The following is a 21032-nucleotide window of genomic DNA, read 5'->3' as shown; positions in this document are numbered from 1 at the left end:
ACTGTTGGAAGGGCATGAGAGGGAATCAAGTTTTATTAACTGCACCAATTTCCTTCCTGTGTCTCATGTAGTCGGGCAGTCAGGAAAACCTTACCGTGGACTCCCCCCGCCTCCCTATATCTTCCGAGCGTGCTCAAAAGGAGCGCCCCACCACCCGAGGCCGCGGCATCCTGCGCTCCTCAAGCGGCAAAGCGGCGCCGGTCACCGCCGACCGCCCGCCGCGCTCCTCGGGCCAGCCGGGGCGTCCCAGCCTCCGTAAGGCGGAGAGCACCAGAGTGAGGGGCTCGGTCCGCCCCGGCCTGTCCGTCCAGACTCGGGCCACGTCGGTGTCGGAGCGGCTGGACCGGGCCTCTGGGTCGTCGGCCACCTTGCCCCGCGCCAGTAGCGTCATCTCCACGGCCGAAGGCAGTTCGCGACGCACCAGTATCCACGACTTGCTCTCCAAGGACAACCGGCAGCCCGTTTCTGTCGACGGGGTCCAAGCCCCGCCCGAACCCAGTGAGTACACCCCAAAGGGACCAACTAGTACCGCCCCCTTGCCAAAGTCTCTCAGCTTGCCGTGCCCGAGCTCGGACGAGGCCGAGCTCCCCACTCTCGAGTCCTTCCTGGGTCCCTCCTTCACCGCCGAGTCGGTCTTCATGGACTCCATCTTTAGCGAGTCGGCGGGTAAAAGCCTCCCCTTCCTCTCCCTCAACCCCACCCTCGTCAGTAACATCAGCGGACCCCCCGTCGCTCCTTTCCCCCCGAGCCGAGCCGACAATCCGCCGCAGTCTGGGCCCGAGCATTTGGACGCGGAGGAGAACCAGTCGCTGTGGTTCGAGTACGGGTGTGTGTGACGGAAGGGGGAGGTTCTGGCCCGCCGATATCCGTGTGGGTGGTTGTGGGAGCTTTTCCTCTTTGTTCTGGTGGTCCCATGGTGCTGTTTTTTTTTTTACTGGTGGTGTTGTAAGTTTCTGTTTCAATGCATTACTCCCCGTCCACCTCCGATTTCAATTGAAATCACTTGACTATCACTTGGATTCTCCAGTTGATAGCCTGCACCCATCGGCATAAATGGCAACAAGGATTGTAAATTTCCCCGACGTCACATTAATATCCATAATACAGTGGTACCTTGACTTACGGATTTTACGGAGTGTCTCGGGCAAGTGATCTCGACATACTTTCTTATTTGTTGTTTTTATACAAAAGTGTAAATCAAGGGACTACCGTATTTGACACTTCACCTGCTGTTTGTCTCGGCATGTTTCATTTTGACCGCTGGGATCAAAATGAGATTTTTATTTTTTTTTACCCCTGACTTCCTCTGTTCTTTTGTGATTTTGTTGAAAATGCAGGCTTCTTTGCTTGGACAAGGATGAAAGATTTTTTTTTAAATGTAAAATAGGTCTATGAGGGTATTGATGGAGTTGTTAAAAGTGAAAGTGAATGCAGGGAGGATGCCATACGCTTTGGTCGGAAAGTGGGCTGTTGTTTCGGATGGACTCGTGCAGGGGTGGGCAGCCATTTTGTTCTTGGTGACGGTGTCATGGGTGGCTTAAGCGAAAGTGACTATGAAGGAAAAGCAAGAAGCCATAAACCCTCCTGTTACATTTTGTTGTTTTTTGGTAGACCGTAAGCTCAAATTAAATTGCACCCGATTATAGATTTGACTCAAATATTTTGAGTCACATCAAATATTTGTCGCCTTTACGAGCACTTGTGTTGAAGTCCTCACATGTATGGAAAAAAGTGTTTTAAATGAACAAAAAAAAAAATATCATACTTGTAACAGGAGGGTTATTAACTAAAGCGTGGGCCGAGAAGACGCTCTTGTACATATTAACTTATAAACTCATCCAAGCATTATTTATTCCCGCTTGTACTCACTCGCTTGTTTCGTATTGGATTTCAATGTGTGTGCGCTTGTGCGCACGTGTGTGTAACGACGTTGCTTTATTCCACAGATGTGGAGGGCAGAAAGTCAAAAAGCAGAAGTGGCGAGTGCTAAGCCCCACGCGTGGTGAGTGAGCGAGCGAGCGAACGAACGCGTGCTCGGATGGGAGGGAAGCTTGGGATGCTTGTTGCCATGGGAACCTCACACGTGATGTAACCGGTGTCTTCCATCTTCCCTGCAAAGCACCCCTTAAATAATCAGATGCTTTATTTATTTTTGCTTGTCTGCCTCCTTGTCGCTATGACAACGCATGCAGTTCCCGGCCGGCTACTACTTCCTGCTTCCTGTCTTTTCCGCTGTTCCCATCAACTTCTCACTTTTTCCCCCACTTCCTGTGTGTCTTACCAAGAATGAATTTTCCCAAAATTGTAATGTTACTGGTCCCCTTGACCTGATTGAATTAGTGACTTTACGCTCATGTTGTTTCTAACCTGCTCTCTTTCTCTCTCTCTCTCTCCATCTTCTCATTTTTCTTCTTCTTCTTCTGGGCTTGCCGGGGACTCACTAGGTGGTCTTGGAGGTGTGAAGCTTGGTAGACAGACGGCGTGTATACCGCAAGGAAAACGATTGTAAAATCCCACCATTTTCTTTTCATTCCGTCCCAGCCCGTTTAGCGAGAAAATGGCTTCCTTCTGTTTTGTTTTTCTTCCTTGAATCAAGGAAACAGACGAAGATGCGCCCAGTTTTTGTAAAAAGGAAACAAAAATCCTCCGCTGTGATGTGCACTACTTTGTAAAGACAATTCACGTGCCAAATCACAGACCCCCTATCACCCTTAAAGAAACTACACGGATCATTCTTATGTGAATTTAAATCAAGGATGAAAGCACGTACACGTGTTCCATACATTCCGCACGTGGACATGATATACGAAGCGAACAGCGGACCAATCAAAACACTTCCTGTTGGGATTTTGGGACAAGCCATGAGAATTTGTGTGCGCGCAGTGAATATGAAAAGTCTACACACCCCTGCTTAAATGCCTTTTTTTTTTGTGATGTAAAAGAAATAAGACTGAGATCAATCATTTCTGTACAACTCAACTGAAAAATGTGCTTGCACAAGTGTGCACACCCTCACGTAAGAGGAATGGGGCTGGGTTCCAAATGAACCAATCCTATTCAAACTCAGTTAATTACGTCAGCACACTCCTGCCACCATTTAAAGTGCCTCTGATTGACCCCAACTAACCTTGAGATGTTCCAACTGGCTTTTCCTGACATTTTTGTTGTCAAGTTATACAGCACAAGCCATAGTATGCAGTTTGTTAGTTTATTATTATTTTTTTTAGAGCTAACTTGTTCTTTTTCATATACATCACAATGACCTTGATATTTGAACATGGGTGTGTAGATTTTCCTTTGGACTGTGTATATAGGACACTTCCACAATAATGTACCATCTTAATGATCACTACATTAATTTCATAGTGGTTTTTGTTATCTTGCACTCTGGAAGACCTTACTATAAGCACACGTATACACTCCATAGAAACATTCTGTGAACCATGTGGGTTGTTGCTATGGCGATAATGAGTTTCCCTCCTTTTCCACTTTTTACATAAACCCATTTGATGTAATTAAAATTCATCAATTAAGAAGAAATTGTGTCCGTGTTTTTTTTGGAGCTCGATTCTTAGGTAAAATTGGTTTTGTGTAGCTTTTCTATTCTCAACATAATTAAATGTGAAAGACGATGTAAAAATATTACTGAGTAGCACTTAAGTGCAAATAGTGCAATGTTTTTCAGTGTTGTGGACTTCATATTTTAAAAGAACGATAATACTTTCTCCTATTTAATTTCACGTCATCTTTTGTTTAACCATTTTGAAAGAATCCAAGGGTAGCTATCTGTATTAAATTTTTCTCATTAAATTACAGATGTATTGACTGATATACTTTCAAATGGGGATGAATAGTAATAGAGAACAAATTTTGTTCATGTAAATTATTTTCATCACATTTGGACATTCTATAAAAGTGTGTGCTTGTGTCTTTGTGTTTGAACCCTCCAATTAACTGGAATGTGCAGATGTGTGAAAGTAATTTGGGATGTGGAGAGATGCGCTGCTAAGGTTCCTCTGTTGCTATAGCAACGGCAGCATCCCCGCTGCTCTAACCAGCTGGTTAATTACAATGTAGTTAGTAATACTTTTATGCAAGTGACAGGGTCCTTAATTTGCTACGCGTTCACGGGTTAAAGTTCAAAACAAGAATGTATTAAAACGTAATCTCTGCGTCTAAACCTCAATTTTGATTGAGAGGAAACTATCGTAGATCATAACTACATGTAAGTTGCTTTTGTCAATACATAGACTACGCGAATACATAAACAGAATATTTAAACCATTTGAAATATACTGTAATATTTGTATTTGCTTCTATAAATTTAACAATAAAGTAGTTTCTAAAACGGATTGCGGGTTAATTTATTAAGTAGCTGTTTCTGACCGGACACTTTTCCTGCGCACACACTAAAAATCAACATCCAATCAGAATCTTCTTTTATTAACATACTTCCGCACATGTGACAGACTGTCATGGAAGCCCCCTCGCGCACATCTCCGGCGTAAAGTCGCCTTTCTCATTCTATCTTATTTTCTCTTTTACAAATTGAGCCATGAGGCGTTTACTACAACTTGGACGTTCGTTTTCTCGATGCCGTGTACGTCTGTGCCACCAGAGCGTGTACAAAAGTCACGGCAATGTACGAAGTGTGGGAGTGGACCTCGGAGACAAGTGAGTTCATTTCAGCCTAGTTTCGATTTCTTCGGAAGTGCTCAAAACATGGAGCATCACTAAACCCTGCATAAAGTCACATTAAGATCGTTTTATAGCGGCCACTCTGAAAATGAAGGGAAGAAACGACAGCATAAGTCTACGTGACTGTCAATTTATATATTTAGTCTGTACGCGACTTGAAAAGTAGTCTATTTTTGTAAAAAAAAAATCGGTTGCATTTATTCCCATGTGTTTTCGACTTGCAGAAAGCTAGAGATTTCCTCAGGAAGGCTCGCCAAATTTGCTGATGGCTCTGCTGTCGTCCGGGTAGGCACCTAAAACATCTTTCATTCTAAAAGGAAAACAGAGCCGCAGTGTTATTGGATGCACCCGACATTGACTTGTGATTTGCGCATTTTGTTTGAGTAATAATTGTGTGTGTGTGTTTTCAAGCTGGGTGACACCTCCGTGATGGTAACTGCTGTGAGCAAAACCAAACCATCTCCTTCTCAGTTTATGCCTCTAGTGGTACGACATTTGCGCACATGTACAATATGTTCTGCTTTTTGGATGCGTCAAATATGCTGTTTGATTGATGGCTTGACAGGTAGACTATCGACAGAAAGCGGCCGCCGCTGGCAGAATCCCCACCAATTATTTGAGGCGAGAACTAGGCACCACCGACCACGAGATACTTACCAGCAGACTCATAGGTAACCTCTTGGAACAAATTATAAGCATTTCAATTCATATCAATGGGGAAGAATGATTTGAAATAAGAACATCTCGTTGACAAATTCAAAGTGTAAGTCAAAGCAAGACAGAATATTTGTACGAATGATTTGTTTTCTTGTGTTCAGACAGGTCCATTCGACCTCTTTTCCCATCCGGATACTTTTACGACACTCAGGTTGGTTCTACTTCTTTACACCTGTTGCTGTTATTTCTTTTAAATTCTTTTAAATATTACTATATATTGTCTCTTTGTAGATTTTGTGCAACTTGCTGGCTGTGGATGGCGTCAACGATCCCGAAGTGCTGGCTATCAACGCAGGTGATTATGGAAAACTCCACCGGATGGATGTTCCTCTTGTAATAATCGTTTCAAGTCAATGTTTTGTGATCTTTTTTCGGTTCAAGCCTCAGCTGCTCTCGCTCTCTCGGACATCCCGTGGGACGGACCTATAGGTGAGCGGCGTACATTCCATATTTTAAACACATATGGAGCAGTGAGGGAAATGGTTCTATCAAATAAATGTCCATATCATTACAGGTGCTGTGCGTATGGGATTGGTGGACGGCGAGCTGCTGGTCAACCCCACCAGAGCGCAGATGGCGTCCAGCACGCTCAACATGATCGTGGCAGGAGCCCCCAGCAGTCAAGTGGGTCAGTTGAGCGTTAGATGAAATACATTTTGAAACGTTGCCATTCAAACTCACCCCGCTTCACGTGTGCCGTTGCCAGTGATGATCGAGGCGTCGGCCGAGAATGTCCTGCAGCAGGACTTTGCTCACGCCGTCAAGCTGGGCGTCAAGTACGCGCAGCAGATCATCCTGGCCATCCAGCAGCTGGCGCGAGAACTCAAAGTCACCAAGCGCACGCCGCCCAAGATGTTCTCGGCCCCTGCGGACATGGTGGCCCACGTGCGGCAGTAAGACTCACTAATTTGATGATGCCGTGGTCATGGAAAGCAATGGCCGCTAGAGAGCGGTGTTGTACAGATATCATCTTTACAAATATATCGGTTATTGTTCATGCAGATCGGCCTCAGAGAAAATCTACGCCGTTTTCACCGATTATTCCCACGATAAGGTAAACTCCAAAATCACCCTTTTCAACCTGTTCAGTCTTATTTTCATATCAATATCGTCACGGCAGATTTCAAGAGATGACGCCATCAACAAGATTCGCCTAGAAACCGAGGAATACCTTAAAGGTAAGCTGGTGTTATCATCTTTAACACTCTTTTTGAGTCACGATTAAGATTTCCAATTGTATTGTGTTATTCAGAGAAATTTCCCCAAGCTGAACCTTTTGAAGTCATCGAGTCTTTCAACACCGTGAGCAGGGACATCTTTCGGAATTTAGCGCTCAACGAATACAAGAGGTACGCGTTTACGATGGATGACACCGGATGATGTATTCACATTTCTGACAATCATTTGCGTGTGGTTTAGGTGTGACGGCAGGGAGTTAACGTCTTTAAGAGACATCTCCTGCGAGGTGGACCTCTTTAAACCCCTTCATGGCTCCGCATTGTTTCAGAGAGGACAAACGCAGGTATGACGTGCGTGAGGTTGGGGAAAAAAAGCAAACCTCCTAAATTTGAGATCTTCCGTAGGTGCTGTGTAGCGTCACGTTTGATTCGCTGGAATCCAGCGTTAAAGCGGACATTATCACTACAGCTTTAAGGTGAGGATGAAATGTGAAACCTTGTGATCGTTGTAGCTTCCAATGATGACACTTACATTCTCTGTCCGTAGTGGCATCAAGGACAAAAATTTCATGCTTCATTATGAGGTAAGTGAAAGTTGTTTTGTTTTTGTTTTTTGAAGAAATTTCAGTCATTAATGCAGTAATTTTTATTTCAGTTCCCACCCTATGCCACCAACGAGATCGGCAAGATGGGAGGTCTCAACAGAAGAGAGCTCGGACACGGTGAGCTAATCCGCTAGATTTCCATTTTCTACACGTTGAGGAGATACACGAGCAACTTCACGACTTTTGGAGAAATGTTGATTCTGGACGTCGGCTAATGTTGTGTCTGGGGTGCTTGCGTGTTTTGATAAGGCGCCCTGGCGGAGAAAGCCCTGCGACCTGTCATCCCCAAAGATTTTCCTTTCACCATCAGGGTCACGGCTGAGGTGCTGGAGTCAAACGGTGAGGAGGGATCCGGTCCATGGGGTCTAATAGGAGTCTACACTGACTGACCGGCTGTTTTTTGTTTTTTCCTCATTAGGCTCGTCATCCATGGCTTCAGCGTGTGCAGGCAGCCTGGCACTCATGGATGCAGGTGCTCCACATCAGGATGGAAGATAGTTGGATAGAAACATCCTTTCGCCTTACATTGTCTTCTTTCCGTTTTTTTTCTTAGGCGTACCCATCTCGTCAGCCGTGGCCGGCGTGGCCGTGGGCCTCATCTCCAAGTCCAACCCCGACAAGCCCTCAGAGATCCAAGACTACAGACTGCTCACGGATATTCTGGTAACGTGCGCTCTGCGTTTTCTGCAGAGGAAAAGCTACAAGGGCTTCATAAAAGTCGTTTGCGTGCAGGGAATCGAGGATTACCTCGGAGACATGGATTTCAAATTGGCAGGAACAAACAAAGGCATCACTGCGTTACAGGTAACGAACCCAAACGCGCCAAAAGCAGGTTTCTGGAAGATGGCTGAATTGGTTTATTGGGAAAATCTATACATGTTGTTTGCTTTCTAGGCGGATGTGAAGGTTCCAGGATTGCCTCTCAAGGTGGTCATGGAGGCCATCCAGCAGGCCACAGGTACAACAAAAAAAGTTTCAACTCTAAGAAATAACTCGCAAAACAATTTTCTTCAGCTTTGATCTGTTCAAAATGACATTTTAGTGGCAAAGCGGGAAATCTTGGGCATCATGAACAAGAGTCTGGCAAAGCCCAAGACGAGTAGGAAGGAGAATGGGCCGGTTGTCGGTGAGTGTTGGGTAGAACTTTGTTTGGATGAGGTAATATTAATTCATTATTGTGTTTTGTTTTGTTTTCTTCAGAGAACGTGCGCGTGCCCGTGTCCAGACGGGCTCGCTTCGTGGGCCCGGGAGGATACAACCTTCGCCGGTTACAAGCTCAGACAGGTAACGTCGATGGTTTTGTGGCCGCAGTCGGCAAGCGATGCGAAAAGTTCAGGAGGTTGTGATTGTTCGGTGTCATACATAGGCGTGACCATCAGTCAGGTGGACGAGGAGACCTTCTCCGTGTTTGCTCCCACGCCGGGAGCGCTGAGCGAGGCGCAGGACTTCATCAGTGAGATCTGTAAAGATGATGTAAGTGACTTTAGTGGGTTTGTTTTAACCTGCTAGTACTCGAAATGTCACAATCCGAGAAAAATTCCAAAAGGGCTCATTTGAAAATATCATTCAGTTTGTTTCTTTTTCTTCATTTTGCAGCAAGAGCAACAGCTGGAGTTTGGCGCTATTTACACCGCCACCATCACTGAAATAAGGTCAGCTGCTAAATGCAGAAACGTCATTCTTGGTTGTTGTTGTTTTTTTAAATGGTGAAAGTTTTGTTTTCTTTTACAACTCAACTGTTTTGTGCCGCAGGGACATCGGCGTCATGGTGAAGCTTTACCCCAACATGAGTGCCGTCCTGCTGCACAATTCCCAGTTGGACCACAAAAGGGTGTGTGAGAGTGACAGCATGTGCATGAGAGTCAAACCATCATTTGAATATTTCTCATGTTCTTCCCCCAAATTAGATCAAACATCCAAGTGCTTTGGGGTTAGAAGTGGGCCAGCAGATTCAGGTTTGGCATCACCCAGGTTGTTGGTTGTATTTTTTTTCCACTACTGACCCAATTTACAAAGTGGGACCCTTTTTTCCACCAGGTCAAGTATTTCGGACGGGACCCCACGGACGGCAGGATGCGGCTCTCGCGCAAAGTGCTCCAGTCACCCGCCGCCACCATGGTCAAAACGCTGAGCGAGAAGCAGAGCATCTCCATGGCTGCAAATAACGTTGAACCATGAAGAAGTAAAAACGCTAAAAGAAAACACAATCGCTGGATGTGACACTTGGAGGCATCGCCGTGGAAAGCTGTACGTGTGCTCTCTTTTCCCGTGGCAAAGAAGTATCATGATGTTGTGAAATGTCACTACTTTTTTTAAAAATAGGACTAGTACAATGTGTTTCAATCGCCTTATATGGGAGGTCTGTGTAAATAAAGTTTCAAGATACTGCAAACATGTTATTCAGCTATATTTGGGTATCTCCCACAAATCTAAAGATAAACTTTGTGGAGGAAACTAGCACACTATAATCGTGTACAGTAATCCCTCCTACTTCGCGGCTTCAACTATCGCGGCTTCGCTATATCGCGGGTTTTCAAAAATGCGGAAATGAATTATTTTATCGCAGAAATTTCATCATTTCACGAGGTTTCGCGGCCACTTGAGTTTCTTCATTTTCCTTTAATAATGATAGCTTACGTTTAAAAGTGAAATGAATAAATTAAAGAGTCAGTACAGTATACTTTATCGTCACATGTGACTTCAGGGCGTTCTCGCTGTTGTATATTTTGGACTAACTCATGTTCCGTAGTGGGAAAACCCCGGATGTGGGAGGGGGAGCTTCGGGGACGTTCAGTGTCGCGATGTACGGCCAGTGAACTGACTGTGATGAAAGGAATAAAGCAGTACCCATCACGTCGTTGTCCGAACCATGCTTGCTACATCAGAACCTGGAAAATAGTAAAGATATAACACTCTCCACCGGCGGTGGCCTTCATCTGGACATAGCAATACACTGTTAGTCTCGTCGCTAAGGCATGAATGCGGAGCGCACAGTCCATTGATATGAAAGTCCCCTAGCAGCGAGCTGGTTGATGTCAGCGATAAAAATAGAATATCTTCCAAGAATAGCTCAAAAAAATCTAGTTTCTATTTCGCGGAAATTCCCATTTCGCGGTTGGGTCTGGAACGTAACCCCCGCGAAGTAGGAGGGATCACTGTATTTTATAAAAACTACTTGCATTAATTAGTAGTAGAATACCCTTCTTTGCATTATACTGCCTCCTAATGGGCAAGGCGAGAACACAAACACACGTTTTAAGTTATTTTACTTTTTAGAGCAGGTTTAATTTTAGTCTTTTGATGAATTAAAAATATTCGATATGGTTTAGTTTTTGTTGTAGTTTCTTTCCTAAGATAAAAAAGAGTAAAAATTGTGAATGTGTTTGTTACAAAAGGTTAACAATTAATTTTTTTTATTCATTTTACTGTATAAGCGTAACAAAATATAAATATGTGGTATTGGGGGACTCCGTTCCTGCGGCAGATACGAGTTGTGTGACTGACGTCAAGCAAAAAAAAAAAAACACCCAAAAATCAAGATCGGATTACAAGATGGCGCCCCGCGGACGTTAGCAGGGAGGCCGCGGGAGTTGTGTTGTGCCCCCCCCCCCCCAAAAAAAAAAACCGCCCCCTCCTCTTACCCCCCCCCCCCCTCCTTCCAACAAGGGAGGGGGGGGGGTTGTCTTTAGACTTGTGCGCCGTGGCCGAGAGGAGAGCATGCCGAAGAAGTAGCAGTCGCCGCCGCGGATACTTTTTACCCCCCCTCCCTACTTGGCTCGTCCGTCCCGTGTAACATGCGGACTCCAACAAAGTTGTCAGGCTAGGGAGGAAAACACCGAGGCTCTTCGCTTCGCTTGTTAGCACGCAGCTAGCTTACCCTGCTAGCTTCCCCCGTTCACAATGTCGGACACTCGGCGGCGGGTGAAAGTTTATACGCTCAACGAAGACCGCCAGTGGGACGACCGGGGCACCGGGCACGTTTCGTCGACGTTTGTGGAAAGACTCAAGGGAATATCTTTACTTGTTCGAGCTGAATCCGACGGTGAGTCCCCCCCTCACTTCACACTAACACGGTCTGGTGGTGGTAGTAGCTTAGCCACGCTAGCATTCGACGTGATCTCAGTAACGTGGGGGGGAATTTAAGTCGCCTCTTTGTTTTTTGTTTGTTTTGGTTTTAATAAAAATTACACGTGTATTTTTTTTTACATGCTGTTTTACACTCTTACTATTCTTACCTGGTTTATATTGAAATACACAACGTAATGGTGACTAACACGTCCACTCGCCTTTTGTCCTATGCTAAGTCTACACTGTGTCCTCTTCGAGACTTAAAAGCAAATCAATCACCGTAAAAGTCCTTAAACATGATTATTAATCTCAAGTCACATCGTAACATTGTTTTGTGCATCTCATTTCAGGCTCAGTGTTATTGGAATCGAAAATTAGCCCCAACACTGCTTATCAGAAACAACAGGTAAGTGTAGTTGTCGCTTGGATCAGCCACAAAGGCAATTAAAAAGACATTTGCTGTGTTTTATGTCTACAGTCATTTATTATTAAGTAACTTTGGCTGTGCTCAACTCTCTATTCCAAGCCAATGTTTAGCCACCAGCAGTTAATTACCAATTACAATAAGGTAGTAAGTCCTGTCGAGTACACTTAGATGCGCTCCTTAAAAATCTTAATAAATGCTTACGAGAATATTCTAAGTCTTAATTATACCTCCAAAAGTGATCGCAATGAAAAGGCATGAGAAATTCTCAGATACGTCCTTTAGAAATAGCAATTGCTACTTTGACATGAGCAATTTTTTCTTCTTTGCACAGGACACACTGATCGTATGGTCGGAGGCGGATAATTATGACCTGGCTTTGAGTTTTCAGGAGAAAGCAGGTTGCGATGAGATCTGGGAGAAAATTTGCCAGGTAAACTGGAGTCGGGCAGGAATATTGTTTGGGTTTCAAGAAGTTGTCACAATCGATCTGCGATCTACCCTCATTCAGGTGCAAGGGAAGGACCCCGCCCTGGACATCACCCAGGACCCCATCGACGAGTCCGAGGAGGAGCGTTTCGAGGAGATCCCGGAGACGAGCCACCTGGTGGAGCTCCCGCCCTGCGAGCTCAGCCGCCTGGAGGAGATCGCTGACCTGGTGACGTCGGTGCTCTCGTCGCCCATCCGGCGGGAAAAACTGGCCTTGGCCCTCATGAGCGAGGATTACCTCAAGAAACTGCTGGGCCTCTTCCGGGTGTGCGAGGACCTGGACAACCGGGAGGGCCTGCACCACCTGTACGAGATCGTTCGCGGCGTCCTCTTCCTCAACAAGGCGGCCCTCTTCGAGGTGATGTTCTCCGACGACTGCATCATGGACGTGGTGGGCTGCCTGGAGTACGACCCGGCGCTGGTGCAGCCCAAGCGCCACCGCGAGTTCTTGACCAAGACGGCCAAGTTCAAGGAGGTGATCCCCATCACGGACTCTGAGCTGAGGCAGAAAATTCACCAGACGTACCGCGTGCAGTACATCCAGGACATCATCCTGCCTACGCCGTCCGTCTTTGAGGAGAACTTCCTCTCCACGCTCAACTCCTTCATCTTCTTTAACAAGGTGGAGATTGTCAGTATGTTGCAGGTATGAGCTATTTATTTTGCTACAATTCATGTTTTGCGGACAAATTTGTTGGTTAGTTGTCTGTTTCGTGATATATCTATTTTTCCTTCACCACAGGAGGACGAGAAGTTCCTCACTGAGGTTTTTGCACAGCTCACAGATGAAGGCACAGACGACAGTAAAAGGCGAGAACTTGTGAGTCCAACAGAGTTCTTTTGATTCTTTCTATTTGGTGCAGTTTGGTCCTTTTGGAATATTCACTCATTCATTTTATTTTCATTTCTGCCTATAGCTCTTTTTTTTTTTTTTTTTTTTAAGTATGATGATACCTCAACTAACAAGCGGCACTTGAGTAGATAGTAAACTATTCTTTAAAAAGAAAAAAAAAAACCCAAGTGATTTTTTTTTTTTTTTTTTTTTTTTTACCCCTCCCAAACTAGATCACTTTGTCTCCCAAAAATCAGCTAGCTTGATGCTAGCACATAATGGGAAACGCCATAGTAGGACTAACAAAACTAGCATCACTGATGTGGAACTTGTAAACCATTCACATGCCTATTTACGCGCTGCCAAAAAAAGGCAGCTAATTTTACTGCCGTTTGCTGAACTTAATAGTGACTTTGTGTATTTATGTGTGAGGCGCCAAGGTGCTCACACCATAAACAGAAAGTCATTATTCTTAAGGCTCGCTTACTATGTCAGCTGATCGCAACTGGTGCCAAACTGAAACAAAGTGCAACACTGATATCACCTAGCCTCCGTGAAACGAGTCCTTTGAATGGTGATTTTGTTTTTTTTTCTTCTTTGTCCTCAGGTGAACTTTGTCAAGGAGTTCTGCGCTTTCTCGCAGACGTTGCAGCCCCAAAACCGGGACGCTTTCTTCAAGACGCTGGCCAATCTTGGCATCTTACCTGCTCTGGAAATAGTCATGGTGAGCAAGGTCCTCTGCGGGGTATCGAAACCGACGCCAATATTTTGTTCTTATTTTGTTTTCCCCCTCTCAGGGCATGGATGACCTACAGGTGAGGGCGGCAGCTACGGACATCTTCTCCTACCTGGTGGAATTCAGCCCCTCTATGGTGCGAGAGTTTGTCATGCAGGAACTACAACAGACCGACGACGTAAGCAAATCCTTTGTGGCGTTGGAAAGACAAAAAAGAAGCTTCTCGGGACATCAGTATGTTGTGGAAACCTCTATTTCGCAATTTACTTTTCCAGGACGTGCTGCTCATCAACGTGGTGATCAAGCAGATGATCTGCGACTCGGACCCCGAGCTGGGCGGCGCCGTCCAGCTGATGGGGTTGCTTCGGACGCTCATCGACCCGGAGAATATGCTGGCTTCCATCAACGTAAGGCCGACCACCGCTCGCCTGGTTTTTACCTCTCTGTCGACAACGTCGCCCCGCATTCCCGTCTCTTCCCACAGAAAACGGAAAAGACCGAGTTCTTGAGTTTCTTCTACAAGTACTGCATGCAAGTATTAACGGCACCTCTGCTGGCCAACACGGCGCATGACAAGAACTCAAAAGGTGAGCTGGCCGCAGACTTCCCACACGAATCGTGAACGCCTGTGACAATTAGAGGTCCTGACTCGCTGTTCTCCTCAAAAGATTTACAAGAAGCAGCCACCAAGATCAACCCTGTGTGTCCAGGTAAGACCCCCCCCCCCCCTCTCAAAAAAAAAAGGGAAACATTATTGTCATTGCTCTTATCTTTTTTTTCTTCCATTCCCCCTGTAGACAACTTTCAGACGGCCCAACTGCTTGCTCTGATCCTGGAGCTGCTGACCTTCTGCGTGGAGCACCACACCTACCACATTAAGACCTACATTATGAACAAAGACCTGCTGCGGAGAGTCCTTGTGCTCATGAACTCCAAGCACACCTTCCTCGCTCTCTGTAAGCGCACACGGCAACCAAGAACACGCGCGCACGCAGCGCGATGCCCCTACTCAATTGTTTTGCGCACGTCTCAAGGCGCGCTGCGTTTCATGCGGCGGATCATCGGCCTGAAGGACGAGTACTACAACCGCTACATCATCAAAGGGAACCTCTTTGAGCCGGTCATCAACGCCCTGCTGGACAACGGCACGCGATACAACCTCCTCAACTCGGCCATCATCGAGCTCTTCGAGTTCATCAGAGTGGTGCGTCGCGGCGGAAATGGCCACGCAAAAAAAGCTTGGCGTGACTTGTAGATTTAAGTGTGGCGCGTTTACGTTTGCAGGAGGATATCAAGACCCTCATCGCGCACATCGTGGAGAACTTCTACAAAGCACTTGAGCCCATCGAGTACGTGCAGACCTTCAAGGGGCTGAAGGGACGATACGAGCAGGAGAAAGACAGACAGAGCCATAAACTCACCAGGTTAGCACACGCCGGCTGACAAGTATAACAACCAGACTAAAAATAACTCAAATAATCCAAAAATATATATTCAGATACAGACGAGAGGCTCGCTCAATGGATGATGACGAAGAGCTGTGGTTCAATGAGGACGAGGACGACGATGAGTCAGAGGCGGTGGACAAGAGCCGCATGGAAGATGATTACTCTGACGGCTACGGCAAGTACATGGAGGCCAAAAAAGGTAAGAACACCTCTTGTGGCTTTTTGGGGATGAGCACCAGCACGCCGTCATCCTAGTTAAGCTAGCGCTGCCCTCGTCACAGCAGGCGCAACTAACGGCGCTAATAATGGCAAAGTCGCGGCGCTGCCCCCCACCTCGCCGCCCGCCACGCCCAACAACAGCTCGGCGGCCTCGGTCAAGACAGTCGCACTTCCCGCCTCGCCAGTGGTTAAGGTAATATTCTCGGATGAATTACCAAAAGAAAGTTGACAAGTTGGTAAACTAGCTGCGCTCCGTGAAGACAAAACCACATTGAGCACAACGCGGGTCGGGTTCTGATCCCATGTCTTGTCTGTTAGGCGCCTCTGGTGGGATTGGTGGACTACCCCGACGACGAGGACGAAGAGGAGGAAGACGAAGAAGAGGAAGAGGAGCAATCCCCCAGGAAGCGCCCCCGTCTCAGCTCCTAACATCCCGAAAGTCTGGCACAGTCTCCCTTTCTTCAGAATTGTTTGGACCACCTCCTTCTCCAGACCCTCGCTAACCTTTAACCCGATCCTCTTCCTCATCACGCCATGGTGCCAAGGCCCTTCCCCGCATCGGATTGTTGTTATAGCAACAGAAGGCCGATGGGTTAGCGCCTCACCGGTTGACGAAATGGAGGCCGTCGGCGAAAGAACTGTGCCACAGGCCAGTCAGGCTAGCAGGACTAGCCCCCACTCCTGAACCCCCTTCTCACAACCCCCCCCCCCCCCCCCCCCCCCTTTTTCCCCTTGTAGGAGTTAGGACGCTTGACTGGCCACTCGCGGAAAAAGGACTGGAAGCTAACACTGCTAAGTCCACATTTAATGTGCAAGAGGATTACAGTAATTTAAAAGCAACTGTTGATTCCTTCGACCACTTTGTAGCTCGAAATGAATTTCAATCTCATTAGATACATTTTTTGTACAAACGTCAACACTGAATGGAGTCTCATTTGTTATCGAGCGACGTGTGATCCAAATCAATGGCCAACCCCTCCTCCTGTATTGGAAGCACGCAAAAAAGACAAACATGACACGGTCCACAAAAAGGTGATTCATTCAAAAGCATAGTATATCCAATATTGCATGCTCCATCGTGACCATTTTGCATGAAAAGGTATGCGCCAAAGCACTAGTTTTACAACATCGAGACACGGTCGGCATCTACTGCTGGGCGTGCGATGCAGACGTACTTTTGCATTTGGCTACATGCAATTGTTGTTTTAGGGAGGCGATAACATCGTCAGGTCCAGAAAAGCTTGACAAACATGCGGCACTTACTTCAAATATGTCTTGTTGTACGTCACTAACTGCATTCACACAGTCTAAGCCAGCGGAAAAAGCGTGAAGCCTTATCTTAGACAATATATTTTTGCGGGGACAGAAATGGCAATCATTTAGAATTTTAAACAGCCTTTACAATATGAATACACTTGCCTCATTTTTCCTTGCTCGTGCCGTGTTTTTGTGGTAAGAAATAATAATAATTACAAAATAATCATAATACGGCACTGCCATCTAAACTGGCTTTTTTACCAGCTCATCCTGACCCCAAATCATTCTGCATATAATTATTTGAATACCCTCAAGCCGCAACGACCACGTCGACATTTGCGGAAGGTCCAAGCGACTAAATGCCGACCGGCAGAGCGGCTCATCTCTCATCCGGGAAGATCTCTGTGAGGCTACTGCGTCTAACGGGAGAACAAAGGTGAACGTGTCCCCACCGGTAAGAAATTAAATACACGTGATTGCATTCATACTGCACACGGAACTCATTTCTTGATGACTTCCTCCTTCAGCTTATCTGCCAGATGTTTTCTCTTCTGCAGCTTCTTGCGCTCCTCCGTCGAAATCTGGAAGACAAAAAAAAACGTCAAAATCAGCGGCGCCCAGCGTAGGTAGCGCCTTAAGAGGACTCACTGATGGAGGAGGAGGCGCGGGCGAGGACGGAGCGCAAGGTGCCTCCTGCTCGGGCATCTGCTTGGCGGTTCGCTCCTTTTTCAGAGCGTGGAGCTTGTCTCGCTGCTCACGTAAGTAGGCCGCCCTCTGCTGGAGATGCTCCTGCTGAGATGCTGACAGCTCCTGGTGAAGTCAACGTTGTACTTGTCAGAATTCCAAACTTTTTTTTTTTTTAAGGTGTACCTAATAAAGCGACCCCCAGCGTACTCACAGTGTAAGGCTGAGCGAAGCCGGCCTCCCTGCGCGCTTCCTCCAGCCAGGATTGCTCGGGGCTGACGGGGGCTCTCACGGGCGGCAAGACCCGAGACTCCACGCCGATACCGACTCCGCCTGCGCACGCGTTCACTCGCATTAATACGTGTTTTCATCAACGTACGCTGCAAATGTTTTTACCGGGGGTGCGAGTCAAAGATGACGAAGAGGAGGAGCTGCTTTTTTCCACGTGTTTCGCAGCTGCTGCAACTGTCAACTTGTTCTCGGCGTCTTCCGATGTTTTCCCATTGACCTGCACAGAAAAAAACATCAGCAACTAAAAAAATTGTATTTGAAGTTGTTCACGGTGGTAATTGGAGAGCGATTGATTTGAATTATTGTTTTTTGGGGTGGAAATTAGTTACAGCAAACCTGATTGGTCTGTGTGGATGCGCTCTTCCCATTCATCGTTTGTGCTTTGTGGGCGTTTGCGGCAATGTTGTCGGGCTGTAGGGAGAAAAAAAAAAAAAAACATCCAATCCACTGGAAATGAGATTCAATAGTCCGATGATGTTGGCCTTTGACCTTGGCAGAGACGACATCCTGGATTTCGCTAGCGGACGTCGAACACCCACGTTCCTCGTCCAGCAGCAACCTCCATGACATTTCTTCCTCGTATTCCTCTTTGGACTTTCTGACGGAGGTAACACAACGTCAATAACTTGTGGGGAAATGAAAATATATTTTTTGGAAGTGGAAAAAACACTTTAGTTTGCGTTTTGGATTTGGCGAGCCTCCAAGTGAGGATCTTACATGCATCCAGGTAGGACAAAGTGGATAAAAAATAAGTTATCCTTCCACAGTAGCAGTTTGCTACGAGAGTCGATGGCTCCGACTGAAATTAGCCTGAGCCTAAGTAGCTTAAAGCGGACTTCTTTTTTTGCGTCAAGATGCCGCTCACTAAATCCCATTAGGAGAGCACGCTAGCAACTTACAAGATATTATTACACGTGTATTAATGTGTAATAAGCTTATTTAGCGGGTGGGGGGGGCAACATTGATTTGTGATTAAATAGATATTTCTCTTGCTTGAGGACTTCCTGCAGGATCTTCATCTCTTGCTGCTGCAGCTCCGTCATCACGTCTTCGCCGTCAGTCAAGCAATCGGGAAGCGCCCCTGGCCAATGGAGGGACGTGATAGTTTAGCAGCCGCATTCGTTACGGTTATGTACATGGTTTTTTTTTGTATTAGTAAAAATAAAAAATCTTGTCGTGTCTTGTTAATTGATTGTACTTTCGCCAATAAGCTAATTTACTAGCAATTCTGTGTGTGTTGCTATAGTAAAGGTGTGCAAGACCAAATGTACCGTTCCTCTCTTTGATGACCCGGAGAGCCTGAAGCTGCAGCTCCATGTTCTTCTGGACCATCAGCGAGCGAAAAATTTGGAAGTCATCTGTGGCCAGGACTGGTTGGAACACAGACTGAAGCCAAATTAAAAAGTCAAGAGGTCAGTATTTGACTTTGCTCTATTATTGGAACACTGTTCAGGTTAGGGTTAGTTTGGCATACCTGCACTGTTTTGGACTTGGCAAAGGGGGAGGTGCACGCATCCAAAAACTGCTGCTCGTCGATGCCCACCTCCTGCATGTAATTCTCCAATAGCTTCTCAACCTGCAAAAAGCAAAACATGATAAATCATGTAGAAAGTGGATTTGTTCGATTCAAAAGATGAAACATATTTATTTTTATCATTTAATTATAGTTATGTTTAAATTTTAAAAGATTTACTCAAGGAATTTTGAAATTGTTATTCATATTATAGTATTTCATTTATTTATATTATATATATTTTTTGTACCTACACATTTGTTTAATGTAATATTTATTTTGGTATTTGTTGGCATAGGCAGAACGGCTTTACTCACCAACTTTTTATACTGCTGATGGATTTCCGTGTACGCTAACTTATTTTCATCTTCATCGTCAAACACTGAAATATAACATGTAGATTAGTCAAAAAAAGGGTATCCTAATTTAAACTTTATTCACATTTTTTTTCAAATAAATGTCAATGTTGCATTTTACATATCATAGGGAAAATGTAAAATAATTTACATTTTGAAATGACAATGGATGCCAACATGTGCAAGTTTACACAGCACATCTGTATATGCTAGCAATTGTTTAAATCAAACGTGTTTCTATCGTGGCTTTGCGAGAGAAAAAAAAATAACCCGGTTTTGAATTGCAACGCAAATTATTGCCAAAACATCAAATGCATCACAGGTTAAGGTGGTCAGATAATTAGCTAGGTCTGCAAAAGCTGAATAACAATGAATCAGGTGTTTTGCAACAGGGAAACCTACAAAACATGCACGACACAAGCCCCTCGAAGACCACAATTGCCCACCCATGGAATGTCAGTCGGTCCACACCATTTACTTCTCGGTGCCAAACAATTTGCCATTCAGAAAAATGAGGCTGCACAACGTTAGCATCAGCTTTAGCCATGGAGTCCAAATGGAGGCTACAAGAAGAAGTAGCTAACGACGCTTACATTTTCATGCTTATTTACAACATTGAATCATCTTTATCTGTTTAAAATTCAGTCAACAATATTTTTACATTTTGAAATACAATGCAAAACGTCGTTTCACCCGCAATATTGACTAGCTTGATGCGGTGGAGGCACAATGGAGGCTAGCGATGCTCCCATGCTAACATAAACAAAGCTCAGAAGACGACTCAGGGTGTCTTTAATGGTGGGAAAGGTCACCTGTGCATTTATGCTCCATGAAATCCGTGACTGGTATGACCCATTCGGGACTTCCCAGGTAGCCCACGATGCTCTCCACCACCCACTCGCTATCGTCCTCAGCCATGTTGGCTCCACAAATCAGCGGTGGCTTGCAGCTGCTCTCCTCCCGGCTCGGACTCGTCCCAGCTCCGCTACGGTCCAGACACGAGCAGGCGGCAAATGCACGCGTTTATGATTATTGTGCTCCATAAACATAAACAGCTCCCCATTACAAACGTGCACAGTTGCAGCAAAAAAAAATTAGCCTTTTTGTTTTGTCTACCAGGAGCTGAGAAGAATTGCTGCGCACTCGTGGAAGAGTGACGCTTGAGGGTTGCCACGGCAACAGTGACGTCAACTGCTTCCCGTCACATTGATTAATGGTTGATAATTAGTTTTTTTTTTTTTATTCTATAAGTATTTTTTTTGAAAAATATATAAAAATACTGAAATATTGAACACCTGGACTTATTTATAAATGTCAATTTAGTTTAGAGAAAATTACTAACCCTCGACGCTGCGTAAGCCAGCAGGGGGAGCCAGACTTCGTCTGCTAAAAACAGCCATTCAGGTTTCATTTTTTTTTTGTTTATTTAGACTTTTAATAGCGCCTCACAGTCTTTGTGTTTAAGATAAACACGTGAAAGTCTTGTTGACTGTTCTAAATCTAATGCCAACTCACAC

The 21032-nt window shown here is 45.5% G+C and overlaps 4 protein-coding genes across 8 annotated transcripts in view; 3 read left to right on the top strand and 1 right to left on the bottom strand.

The window, feature by feature from the left end:
• ccdc88ab (coiled-coil and HOOK domain protein 88ab) overlaps positions 1-3529 on the top strand; it is a 29970-nt gene extending 26441 nt beyond the window's left edge. For 2 of the 3 annotated variants that reach the window (XM_085921868.1, XM_085921869.1), the window contains one exon: positions 72-3529. In XM_085921868.1, coding sequence (XP_085777994.1) covers positions 72-836 — 765 coding nt within the window. In that variant the 3' untranslated portion in view covers positions 837-3529. The remainder of the gene's footprint in view (positions 1-71) is intronic. The other variant, XM_085921870.1, reaches the window with a different exon arrangement.
• A 901-nt stretch (positions 3530-4430) lies between these two features.
• On the top strand, positions 4431-10502 carry pnpt1 (polyribonucleotide nucleotidyltransferase 1). The gene is made up of 28 exons (XM_085921409.1): positions 4431-4674; positions 4923-4983; positions 5110-5184; positions 5264-5369; positions 5517-5566; positions 5647-5710; positions 5797-5844; positions 5930-6043; positions 6122-6308; positions 6418-6469; positions 6536-6593; positions 6668-6764; positions 6835-6937; positions 6999-7069; positions 7141-7177; positions 7249-7315; positions 7448-7537; positions 7617-7670; positions 7752-7861; positions 7931-8002; positions 8093-8156; positions 8241-8324; positions 8399-8482; positions 8565-8671; positions 8795-8850; positions 8951-9029; positions 9106-9153; positions 9236-10502. The coding sequence occupies exons 1-28, from the start codon at positions 4556-4558 to the stop codon at positions 9374-9376; spliced, it is 2298 nt and encodes a 765-aa protein (XP_085777535.1). The 5' UTR covers positions 4431-4555; the 3' UTR covers positions 9377-10502.
• A 371-nt stretch (positions 10503-10873) lies between these two features.
• On the top strand, positions 10874-16331 carry ppp4r3b (protein phosphatase 4, regulatory subunit 3B). Of its 2 annotated transcripts, none has more exons than XM_085921408.1 (16): positions 10874-11240; positions 11617-11672; positions 12025-12123; positions 12202-12825; positions 12922-12999; positions 13619-13735; positions 13809-13925; positions 14023-14154; positions 14232-14334; positions 14416-14457; positions 14545-14703; positions 14782-14951; positions 15032-15171; positions 15246-15394; positions 15480-15607; positions 15733-16331. In XM_085921408.1, the coding sequence occupies exons 1-16, from the start codon at positions 11099-11101 to the stop codon at positions 15841-15843; spliced, it is 2367 nt and encodes a 788-aa protein (XP_085777534.1). In that variant the 5' UTR covers positions 10874-11098; the 3' UTR covers positions 15844-16331. The 2 variants fall into 2 exon arrangements, with proteins under 2 accessions (XP_085777534.1, XP_085777532.1); XM_085921406.1 differs by having other exon boundaries at positions 15477-15607.
• On the bottom strand, positions 16180-21015 carry cfap36 (cilia and flagella associated protein 36). Of its 2 annotated transcripts, XM_085921411.1 has the most exons (12): positions 20858-21015; positions 20328-20500; positions 19477-19541; positions 19121-19222; positions 18918-19032; positions 18640-18727; positions 18136-18244; positions 17983-18057; positions 17752-17863; positions 17570-17688; positions 17320-17481; positions 16184-17252 (listed from the first exon to the last, which is right to left on the bottom strand). In XM_085921411.1, the coding sequence occupies exons 2-12, from the start codon at positions 20431-20433 to the stop codon at positions 17172-17174; spliced, it is 1134 nt and encodes a 377-aa protein (XP_085777537.1). In that variant the 5' UTR covers positions 20434-20500; positions 20858-21015; the 3' UTR covers positions 16184-17171. The 2 variants fall into 2 exon arrangements, with proteins under 2 accessions (XP_085777536.1, XP_085777537.1); XM_085921410.1 differs by lacking the exon at positions 20858-21015 and having other exon boundaries at positions 16180-17090; positions 17172-17252; positions 17983-18244; positions 20328-20762.
• Between the last annotated feature and the right edge of the window lie 17 nt (positions 21016-21032).

This window comes from Syngnathus leptorhynchus, chromosome 10, assembly GCF_054491065.1.
Source record: "Syngnathus leptorhynchus isolate UIUO chromosome 10, UIUO_Slep, whole genome shotgun sequence".
NCBI classification, from domain to species: Eukaryota; Metazoa; Chordata; class Actinopteri; order Syngnathiformes; family Syngnathidae; genus Syngnathus; species Syngnathus leptorhynchus.
Note: the sequence above shows the minus strand (reverse complement) of the source record. Positions and strands in the feature narration are given on the sequence as shown.